This window comes from Strongylocentrotus purpuratus, unplaced genomic scaffold (genome assembly GCF_000002235.5).
Source record: "Strongylocentrotus purpuratus isolate Spur 01 unplaced genomic scaffold, Spur_5.0 spur5_scaffold_10, whole genome shotgun sequence".
Lineage (NCBI taxonomy): Eukaryota > Metazoa > Echinodermata > Echinoidea > Camarodonta > Strongylocentrotidae > Strongylocentrotus > Strongylocentrotus purpuratus.
Genome location: NW_022145595.1, coordinates 20,696,842 through 20,709,062, shown reverse-complemented (window position 1 = coordinate 20,709,062; position 12,221 = coordinate 20,696,842). Strand labels below are relative to the sequence as shown.

The 12,221-nt window shown below is 41.1% G+C and overlaps 1 protein-coding gene across 1 annotated transcript; it reads left to right on the top strand.

The window, feature by feature from the left end:
• The first annotated feature begins 894 nt into the window (after nt 1-894).
• Nucleotides 895-12,194, top strand: LOC100891134 (tripartite motif-containing protein 45). Its single transcript, XM_003725662.3, has 2 exons — nt 895-1,172; nt 9,426-12,194. The coding sequence occupies exon 2, from the start codon at nt 9,507-9,509 to the stop codon at nt 11,466-11,468; it is 1,962 nt and encodes a 653-aa protein (XP_003725710.1). The 5' UTR covers nt 895-1,172; nt 9,426-9,506; the 3' UTR covers nt 11,469-12,194.
• The last annotated feature ends 27 nt before the right edge of the window (nt 12,195-12,221 follow it).

Here is a 12,221-nt window from a genome sequence, read left to right as displayed (position 1 = left end):
AGAGAGAGAGAGAGAGAGAGAGAGAGAGAGAGAGAGAAGAGAGAGAGAGAAAGAGAGAGAGAGAAAGAGAGAAAGAGATAGAGAGCGAGCGAGAGAGAGTGAGATAGAGTGCTGGAAGAATAACAATGAGTGAGAGATAGAGAGGGTCAGAGGAAGAGGGTGAGGGCGAGGGGATACAAACACGAGAAGAAGGTATGACAATAAGAAAGAAGTCAGCAAGGTGGAGAAGAGTGAACCATCAAGTCGGATATTAATTTTTTAAAGGAAGAGGAACTTAGGATTGTTTTGGGCAGGTTCATCATCGCACGCGATGAAAGTCATTACTATAGCAACGGAAACAAGCTGACGACGCAACCGCTACGTTACTTTCTACAAGCTCAAACGAAGCAAGAAGAGAGGTTGCAAAAACATTTAGAGAGAAAAGGGAGAAGGAAGAATATTCCGGTACACTTTCTCTTGTCCAACAACCTCTCAGTAAATTCATGTCAAAGAAGTAAAAACTTACAGCTGGCAGTGAACCAATATCTGGGACCCAGTCCAGTAAAAGACTTCCTTAACAATTATAAAAGCCCCTAACCTTATCGCCAGTATCTGAACTCAAGCTACTAACTGGCCCTTCATTCTGTGGCAAGCGCGTTCGAACCGATCCCTCATTTCAAATTGGCATTAGTCTCCTAATTGAGATAAATCCGCGAATCCTTTTGTAGGAATTGGCAGTTTCATTCAAGCGCATTGCAGGTCGATGGAGGATAGCCGAGTTTTAAATGAACTTTCAAGTGAAGATAATGTAATTAATACGTGAGGGCCCCTGCCTGACGTATCAACTCAACGGAAGCCAGGAACAAATGTGCGACGCGTCTCAGCAGCGGAGTAGGACAGTGACAGACGACGGACTCCGACAGCTGACTGAGATCGATTAACGCGATCGCGGTTTCCCCCAGATTAACTACAACATATCGTCTGCAAAAACCGAGCAGAATCATTAGCGGGCATTAGTGTTAAAATGCCTGAGTGTGATGATAGTTAAACTACCTTTGGAAATTGATATATTCAGTATTTGTGACAGCGATAATTGGTATTTATTTGTGCGAACACCTGTGTTCTAAAGACTTTCTTCTCGGAAAGATTATTCCTGGAATTATTGAAAAACGCCGGACTGACGAGGCAATAAGGTGAGTTTTTATCTCCTTTATCTCGTTAAATAACTTTTGTGGTTTTGACGAAATATAAATCTAAATTACACATGTGGTGACATATATCTTTCGAAATATGAAATAATATACGAATGTTATTTTGGAAAAAAACACAATTGCAGTGAAGAAATGGAAAGTCATCATACCTGTAGTGTCCAAGACAAAGTTGCGTCAATTATTGTCTCTGGGCTTATACATTTCAAACTAATAATGCCTTTAAATAAAGTTTAAGGTTAAATAATTGTGCACAATTCGTTACATTATTTTTTTCTCAAAAGTTTATCACTACTAAGAATATGAAATTTCGTTTCGTGTCAGGATTAGTAAATGCATAAACATGAACCATTGTTCTTTTCTGAAGGCTTTTTGTTGTTATTTGGCAAATTCCTTATTCACATTATTCATGGGCCTATTTATTACAAGCTACAAACTGTACAGAAATCGTTGGTTTTCTTTTTGTCTTTCATGTCTTTCTGCTTGCTTGTTTTTACCCTCTCTTGAAATATGAATTCTCTATTTCATTAACGTTTAAAGACATGTAAAGAAAGTTATATACCATACACATGCGTTGTTATTCGGTATATTAGGCCCATCAATTAGTTTCTGCTATGAAGGAGTACATTTCTTCTTTTCACAAAATTACATGAACCTTGCTACAGAGTCGTACTATATTCTTTCATTCAAATCATTTCTAAATATTATGAATTTTGTTATAGAGAAATTTGCAATTTCTTACAATTTCTTTGAAAAAAAACATTTTTGTTTTTTATTTTTACTTTTTATATAGGAAAGTGGCGTTTCAAGATATTTTTCTGTGGGTACATGTTTGGGTAATGGCGGTTAATTTCATTCTAAAATAAATTAAATAAGTGCCTTTTATGGACCCTGCTTTATGTTAGATGGGGTGGGGGCACCGGCGGGGCGCCAACTAAAGGATGTAATATAGAGCATCTTAGAAACAAAAACACTTTAGGGAGGCACCTTGAAACGGGTGGGTCGAAAGTTGCTAATACAATTGCTAAATAATACTTGGACGAAACATTATATTACACGATCGCAAAGAGTTTCGAAAAATCTACTTGAGGTATTTTCAAAGGCCTTGTCCATCACCTATTGACATCAACGAACATTGTCAGTGACATATTAGCATTCCGAACATATTTCTATAGGACACAACATACCATAGGGTATTGTTGATTTCTCGAAATTCTTTGCGATCTTGCTATAATATTATGTAACACCCTAAATCCTCAAATGTACGAACATGACAAAGACATAGTGGCATTCCAAACATATTTATATAGATATACCATAGGGTATTGTTGATTTCTCGAAAGTTGTTGCGATCTTGCTATAATATGTAACACCCTACAGCCCTCCTACCTAATTGAACGTGACAGTCTCAAAAGTACGAACATGACAAAGACATTAGTAGCATTCCAAACATCTTTCTATGGATATACCATAGGGTATTGTTGTTTTCTCGAAAGTCGTTGCGATCTTGCTAAAATACGTAACGCCCTACAGTCTTCCTACCTAATTGACCGCAACAGTCTCAAATGTACGAAACATGACCAAGACATATTAACATTCCGAACATATTATTATGGGACACAACACACCATAGGATATTGTTGATTTCTCGAAAGCCTTTGCGACCTTGCTATAATATGTAACACCCTACAGCCCTCCTACCTAATTGAACGCGACAGTCTTTCTCTGACCTTGGGATTTAAATTAAAAGCACATGGTGCGATGCGTCAGAGGCGAGAAGAATCGTGGGGACAAAAAAACTTGATCATAATTTACATAGACGTGACTTTCGCACTTTTAGATATTTTGCTTTTCTCCTGAGATTAAAGGGGTTGAACGACGCAGTCTCACCCAGTGGTGCAGTTAGGGATGTACTAAGGGGTGTAGACGTACACAAAAGATTCTTTAGCCCCCCCCCCCCCACCCTTTGATCCATTTCCATTGTTATTTTAAACAAAATATGTCAACAAAATTGATCATCCGCAGAATTTAGAAAATTGAAAGCTGACACTCGGACAAAGGTCTTTAGTCACGCCCCCCCCCCCCCCTCTCACCCACCGGTGAAATATTTCTTTGAATTGGCAATGACACACACCAATTAAGTTGGCAATGTCTAGAGCTCTTATCCAAATGGACTATCCATATATTCAATTAAATTCAAATTGTATTGATTAAAATCTGAACAAATAGGATCATTATGCATAGATCATTCTCACTTTTGGGTATAACATTGGATAACAAATTTCAAAATTATAGTGTAACTTAGATAATTGAGTGCAAATTTTAAAGTAAAGATCACAATAACCAGGAATGAAAAAAATTAACGAACTGCTGCATATCTCTTCTTTTACCGACCCAATTTGTTGTAACAGAGATGTGGAGGGGGCGGTAAAAAGGGGGGGGGGTAATTGTGAGCAAAGACTCAAGTCTGTATAAATCATCCATATAAATCGTTTTTGTGCCTTGAGTGAACTTTCTTATGATGCTTTTTGTAAAACGCTAATTATCTTTGTTTTGGATAATGACTATTGGGCACTGTACGTTGGTCCGGCGGGTGGGGGGGGGGGGCGTACGGGAGTACGGACTTCTTGGACTTATTTTAGGTTTTCTACATCGTGACTGGAATTAGATGGAGATTTATGTGGGTATATATAGCATCGTCTTGTCGGTGTAAGTTATGTGGTTGGAATAGCCCAGATTTGTTAAATCTCTTGGAGATTACTGGACATCGTCGTGACCTTCACCTAATCACCTGATAAGATATGGTCATCTCCTTGCAAAGGATAGCCCATCTTATATGCACAATAGGCATATGAGACGGGGAGAGGGGAGAAGGGGGAGGGGGCTGAGGGGGTTGCACCCCAGTAATTTCAAAATGACCAATATTCAGGCAACGGCTTTCTGATATTCGGACAGTTAGTCTTGAATCTAAAAAGGTTGGATGATAGCTGTCCAAGAAGTGAAGGCAATAATATGTGAGTGGGTGCAGTGTGCAAATAAAAAAAAGCCAGGCATTGTGGTGGTGAAGACACGGTAAAGCTGGAGAGTGAAAAGTAGGGTAAGATGACATATTGTATACTTTCCTTGCGGGGGATATCTCATCTCATGTTAACCCCTAATTATTTCAATGTTTCACCCTTGTAGTTCTCCTTGATTGGTTATTCCATGGTGATAGTCCTAGAGGATACTGTCCGATTCAGGATAGTTGTCCGGTTTTAATTTGTCCTACGGGTATTTATCCTATATAAATAGTTGCCCGAAGTAGTTGTCTTGTGGGTAGCTGTCATAGTCGTTCTAAAGTGCATCTGGGGTAATTTTAGGGATAGTTTTCTTGGGTTGTATATAATTATAGGGGGTTTATAATTGTTTTGGGGGAAGTTGTCCTAGCTTTTTTCAGAAGTGATGGTCTAGGTGTAGTCATCTTGATACGGTATTTTAGTTATAGACCTAGACGTAGGTGTCTGGTGGGGCGGCATGAAGGTGCATTCCCCCAATAATATTTTGAATAAAGGCAGACAGAAGTCACTTCATATTCGGGCAGCGAGTTCTATTTCTATTATCATTTTTTTTTTAAAGGTGTCAACAAATTCGCTCGCTCTCAAGATTTAAACAAATAAAATCGAAGCTGACACTCGGGAAAGAGTCTTCAGTTCAGCCACCCCTCCCGACCCCCCCCCCCCCCGGGTGTAATTGAACCTGTTCCACTTCTTAATTGTTTGGTTGCCAAATCAATGCCCAACTCAATTCATCAATCGTTTAAAGTACCCCAAGAAAAGCTGTCATTTATAGCTTCTCAAAATAACCTTTACCTTCGCGAAGTCCACGTTTTTTCAATTTGTTGCTTGTTTACCATATCTCCTTGGGCCTCCGACCTCAAAGTCTTCATGAGAAGTGTCAAGCAAGTCGTTATCATCATGCATAAAGGCATAATGATTATAATAAAGTGCTCAAATGGGTCGTAATTAAAGATCACCATACACGGATTTTATAGTAGCGGTTGCAGGATTCTCTGGCATCGGGGGGAGGGGGCACAATCTCTGGTAAACAAACCCTCCAAAAGAGTTGTCAGTTGACACTAGGGAGCATAATCATGTTTCTATTTAATGTGTATGCAAGTTATTCAATATTACAGGATTTGCCAAGAGATCTAGGCATCGGTGTACCCCCGTGTCCCCGTGCCGTCCCCCCCCCCCCCCCATGTGCTCACGATCGCCTTCGTCCATAATTGATAAACTAATAATTTAACCATCGTGACACAAATTTACCGTGAACTTTCATAATCTGTCCAATATTGAAACTGGCTCAAATTAAATACTTCATAACTTTTAGGTTGCCGTCTTCTGAACCTTCGTTGGCATGCGTCAGGAAACCATTACCTTGATTACGCTAACAAAATTGTAGGAAGGGGTGATTAAAATCACAACAGCTACGAATAAACAACTATAACCGAGGTCATTTTGTCTACTTTTTTTTCTCTGGAAACACGTAAGCGTGTCTGGGGGGGGGGGGGGGGGGGGGGGGGCACAGGGACATCATTCATATTTATCGGGGAAAACCCCCAATAGGATTAATATTTAATTGTGGAAAACATGCGGGGAAAGTTGCCCCCCCCCCCCCACACACACACATTCAATTTGCCGTCCCTGGAATTTGATCTATTCAGGCTATATCCATTTACTTGCATTGAAATGTATATATCAAATCAAATCAAATCAAGTGAAGTGAAATCAGATCATGCTATTAAAAAAAAAAATCAACGGTTTGGACTTATCATCACATCCAGGACAGTTGACAAGGGTTGGCCGTACTAATCGAATTTGGCGATGGATTATCATGTCTTACTATCAATCCAATTTGCACATTAGAAGTAATAAAATTTCATGACAAGTGACCATCTATTCTCGTCATTGGTCACTGTTCAAGATGCCGCAGTCCTAAATCATTCCGAATTCAATTAAGAATTCTTGGCAACGAACTGGCATGGCATCAAGTTACAAAATGATATATTTGAAATGCTCCTTTTAATGTACCTTTATACCATATGTCCATGTCAGATGTAGAATTAAAACAATGTCGATAAACTCCGTGAAGAGTTATCAACCTGTTGATCTTAATTGAAGGGAAATGTGGGATTTGGCAAATCAAAGAACATGTTTGAAATGACCATTGTCTTTGCTCCTGGAGGCCCCCCGGTATATCCACCAAACTTATCTTAAATATAATGCGCACCAGCTTGAACAGAATGCTTTCCAAATTGACTATCAAAATACTGTGATCACAGGCAGAGGCGTAGCTAAAAAGGGCTTGTGCTCCCCCCCCCCCCATATCAAATGGTGAAAAGAGAAAAGAGAAAAAAGAAGAGAGAGAGAGAGATGAAGAGAGAGAGAGAGAGAGAGAGAGAGAGAGAGAGAGAGAGAGAGAGAGAGAAGGGGAGGGGAGGGTAGAGAAAGCGGAAAGAACGGGAAAAGAAGATGTAGGTACTTCTCCATCATCACAACGGCGGTCTTGCATTTTGTTACCGATAAGACGTACCACTCCCCCTCCCATATTACCAGTTCCCCTTCCCCCTCAATCGTTGAACCCCTTTTACGCCATTAATCACATATTATACATCCTCTTGTGGCTAGTTATCACAATTCGAATCTTCAGAAGGAAGACAAAAATGCTATGTTTGAATGTCAGGGAAGTAGTAATTTGTTTCAGTTGCAGCAAGGGACCCAAACGTCCTTGTCCTTATGAGCGGACCCACCTGTACGACTTTATTTTTGGATGCTTCCTTCCACAATGAGTTACCGGTTAACAAGGTGGGAGCAGCCAAATATGAACTTGGAAAGTCTCTCAAGTGTCGTTAATAGTATCGATGAGCTGGAAATATCGGGGTAGCTTGGAGATTCGAATCTTTTGTTTACAAAGATATTCCTGAATTTGAAGAAAGAAAATAAATCACATGGTTGGCCTTGCGGAAGATTGTGCTTGATAATACATGTAGGCCTATTTGTTATAGTCTATACCTTCCTTATGACTATATAAATACATTTAACAATCTCCTTATGGTACGTTCGTGTAAGACAAGTATCTAAACACATTAAACAATATCCGTGATGATACGATCTTGTTCTGCCAAAGATTCATGAAAGCGAGTTAGTGTCAGGAGAATTGTAGTACATGTTTATAGGTCTTATCATGACACAGATCGGACGTGTAAGTGAAGGGGCAATGATCTGCATTTTTTTTCTTCGATTTCCATAACGGGTTGAAGTGAAGTTACTTCACAGGCGTATCCATTATTATTATGGATACAGGCGGACACCCCCTATTTGAAGGAAAATAGAAATAACACGACTGGCAGTGTACAATTTTACGCCACCTGGTATATTTTCAAATTCAAAGCGAAATGATAAAAAAGAAAGAAAATTAAGCTATGGGATAAGGGGATAAAGCTCCAATTAGAGGAGGGGGAGGGGGGAGTTAATAAAAGGTCAGCAAAATAGGGCCTGTTTGACTGTTGAAGATATAAATATACAAATTTCTCTTCTCAGACCACTAACAATTGCTATCTTACTTTAGAAAACTCCAAAACCACTTTAATCGAAATATTACAAAATAAATTAATGCACAGTAAATCATCAAGAACAGGTTGTACACAAGGTTGAATGTGACCATGGTGATCCAGAGCAGAGTGCCAAAACATGAAGTCATTCGTTGGCACATTACTGCTATTAAACAGAGCCTCACCATATGCATAGATGACTTATCACGTTCTGGGGGTTGGCGCTAATTAATAGTTTCCAGAGTGCATGAACTCTCACTTTCTTCGGAGAATGATATCAGCCCCCGGGGGAGGGGGAGGGGGAGGGGTGATGTTGCTTGCCCTTCTTACACGCTAATCATGGAACATTGGTCCCGCTTGTAAATTTTAGATAGCATAATTGGCGTCGATGCATCGCCAGGTGGTGGGGTCACCCCCTCCTGTATAGGCCTATGTATAAGCGTGCCTAGGGTATCTATCTTGGTAGATGATGAAGTCTCATTTTTTACTCTCTGAGAGTCAGAGTTTTGTAGAGCCTTGATCACTCTTACCCGCCAACCCCATTTATCTTCTTCTTTTACTTCTTATGTTACTTCTACTTCTTCTCTATCTCTCTCTCTCTCTCTCTCTTCCTATCTCTTTCTTCCTCTCTCTCACTCGATTTACTCCAGGTCTCTTCTAAGTTTTTCGTTCTTGCTTTCCCCATTCTTTACCCCCCCCTCTCCCTCTCTTCCTCTCTCATCGTGTCTGTACATGATACATCTGTTTCCCTCTTCGCGGTGCTATTCCTCTATTTCCCTTATCTTTAAAATGCATGGTAATAAAGTTTTCCCACTAGGTTTAATTAATTAATTAAATTAATTCTTGACGTGGATGCACCCGGACCGCATCTTATAAACAGTTGCTATTATTAATCGCAACCAATTTGCGATTGATGTCAATCGCAACTATACATAGGAGACTGCAAACTTGCGGTTGTAAAGCGGAATTGCGATTGGTTCGGATCAATCGCATCGGAGCCCAGAGGTCTGCTTTCCTTGTTTTCAATATGTATAGTTTTTCTTTCATTGGACTTATATCCATTTTCATTTGGTTCTCTTTCATCATGGTAGTATATTTAAACGAATATCAACTAACATGATCTCAATCAACTTCGAAAAGTCAACTTAAGAGCAATTTCCCTATTGTGTATATCCAGGGGTGTTTCACAAATAATACGATCGACTTTAAGTTGGACTTAACTATGGCAGGCCTTTCATGCCACTGGTTGCTGTCACCATTGGTCTCTCAATTATGATATTTAGATAATGTTTTTTCCTTAAAAAATGAACTATCAAAAAGGTAAATTCTGTAGATTTGTGAGCACGATTCGTACGTCCCTTGAAAAACCAGTACAAGGAATGGTTAGAAAAACAAGTGGCATGAACGGCCTGCCATAGTTAAGTCAAACTTAAAGTCGATCTGCGTCTTTGTGAAACACCCCCCAGATATAGAAATCACATTCGGATTACGTAATATATTATACGTCATTGTGATGTTCGCATATTAATAAAATAATGGACAAGGGAATTAAAATTGCCTCAAGTTGATTTTTGAAAGTCATTGCTATAGTATACTGTTCTAGATCATTCTATTAAAAATACTTTGGTCTTCTCTTTCCCCTTCTTCAGATTTTTGCGGTTGAGTAGGCCACTTGCTGCCCTTTGAACAGAGGTGGAAGACACTCCTAGTAAGAGCTGATACCTGACGCCATGGATAAGATGGCAGGCCGTGAGACCATTGACCGACTCCGCAAGGAGCACGAATGCAGCATCTGCTGGCAGAAGTTTGAGAGCGCCCGGTTCCTTGCTTGCTTCCACTCCTTCTGCGAACTTTGCATCGAACGATGCGCCAGCACCAGCAGCAAACAAAACACGGTGGTCTGTCCTATCTGTAGACACTGTACCACCCTACCTGAAGTAGGTGTCCGAGGGCTACCGCTCAACTTCATCATGAACCGCATGGTGGATGCCTTTGAGGAGTTCGAGGCGTACGAGGAGAAGTTGAAGAGCGTGGATGCCATGTGCGACTGGTGCGGTGACGAAGAAGCCGTTGCGACATCCTTTTGCCACGACTGCTCCAACATCCTCTGCAAGGAATGCGTCAATATGCACTCCAAGATGAGGATCGCCATGCGAGGGCACGTGGTTACCCCTATCGCAGAGATCCGCAGCGGGAAGACAAAGGTCCAGCGTATGGACAGCGTTACAGATGAACTGCCAACCTGTAAACACCACGAGGGAGAACAGCTCAAGTTCTACTGCAACACCTGCAAGAAGTCCGTGTGCCGTGACTGTATCTTAACCACACACTCCAAACCGCATCACGACTGCATGGATATGACCAACGCCGCCATTAAACTCAGGGAGAACTTGAGAAAGATGTTGTCCGAGATTAAATGTAAATCGATAGAGATATCCGACCATATCTATGTCATTGATCACCGTGAGAAGGAGGTCTTGGCGGAGATTAAACGAGCTATGGATAAGGTCGACCAAGCTGCTGACGAAGACATCAGGCAGATTGAAGAACGACGTCGCATCCTGCTCAATAACCTCAGACAGGTCCGCTCTGCTCTTGTTGAGAGGATCGACGGTGTCAGGTATAATGTGAAAGAAGCCGAGTCCAGGATCTCTAGAGTCAACAACATCGGTGAGATCATCTTGGAGAAGAGTAAAGACAACGAGATGCTGATGCTTCACGAAGGATTCGACACCACAGTCCAGAAGCCGATGTCGAAAAAGTTCGACCGCGCTGGACTGGATCGCGTTCTCGAGATTGCCCGCAAAATCCGCTTCGAACGAGAGGTCCCCAAGCAATTCATCGGGAAAGTTACTCATGGTCAGATGGTATGGCGTCTGGCCCGGCAGGTGGAGTTCCCTGTCCGACGATGCGTGATGAATGGAATGACAGCATACACAAATGGGCAGCTTGTCATCGGATACTACTCTGGTGGCATCGACGTCGTCAGCATCAACGGCAGCGGTCGCCGCGTCATCGAGGATGTCAAAGTCCATGACGTCGCCACCATGAGTGATGGAAGTTTCGCCGTTTCCAGCGTTGACGGTTCGCTTCAGATTCTGGGTGAGGACGGCAAAGTCAAGAAACGTTTTGATACCCAGGGAGCGTCTGGATTCGCTTCCATAGCTGTCGACAAAGACGACAACGTCTATGCCGGGTACCCTTTCTTGCAGAAGGTTATGATCTTCAGCTCTTCGAGTGGGAAGATGCTACGTGCCACCACAACTTCCGGTTGCGCCCCGTGGCAGCTTCACACCTTGAAGTCGGGTCACATCGTCGTCTCCGACCCCTGCGCTCAGAATGGTCCAGTCGTCAAGATCTTCGACCAGAATGGCGACGTTACAGCGTCCGTTCGTGGTAGTCCCAACGAGCACTCCTACTGCACGACAGACGAAGACGATAACCTGTACATAGCCATCATCAACAAGGGCAGCGACGACATGCTCTCCGTCAACCTGATGACGCCCGAAGGCAAATTCGTCGAGAACGTTGTTCAGAACCAGAAGGTCAACTTGGTGAGCACTTGGTTACGACTTGCAGCGCCCTCTCCGGGAACTATAGTTGTGAGCACACACGAAAAGCTACTGGTTTATCGGAAGCGGCCTTCCTACAATGACTTCTGGATTCCTGCTGCCCAAATTGCAAGATTTTAGGGTACCTCTAACATTAGTCTCCGAAGAAGAACTTACTGATATGTATTTATAACTTTGTAAAAAAATAATACATTTTGAATTACTATGGAATGTGAAATTTCTGTTGTCATATATTATGTTAGTTTTACATGTTAAATGTAACCACCCATCTGATTGATATATTCAGCTATACTAAACTGCTAGACGTACCAGAAATTTATTTTTAAATGTATGATCTTATTGCATGCTTCAGCATAGAAAGTGCAATACCAGAAGTACGCTTGCATATTCCTTTACAAAATTAATGTGACTTTTCTTTTTCAAGTCGAGGATTTCCCTTTTCATACCACGACTTAAATGCACATCAAGCATGTAATTACGTACAGCAAGTAGATAATCATGTTTAAAACTTTTCTAAATCTGTGTGGATCATTTTCAGTCAATCAAATGTACATCATCAAGAACTTGTAGGTTTCTGTCAGTTTAATCTAATTATGATAGTAATGATCATGTACTAAGTATCAACTGTCACAATATCTGGGTCATTTCCGAAGCCAAAGAATAGGCCTTTTCCTCTCTCTTTCCCGATATGATAGTTAACAAGATCAAAATTCATATTAAGAAATTTACTGTTACGGAAGAAAAATTATTTTAAAAATGGGGTCAACGTTAATCCGCCTTTAGTTTCAGCTCTCTAAAAGTCAACATGAAATAGTTCAACTTCAACTTTTACGGGTTTTTTTTTATATAAATTGAAAAATACACGTGGATTAC

Coding starts and splice junctions, on each gene's coding strand:
- LOC100891134 (XM_003725662.3), top strand. CDS start 9,507: ATGGATAAGATGGCAGGCCGTGAGACCATTGACCGACTCCGCAAGGAG.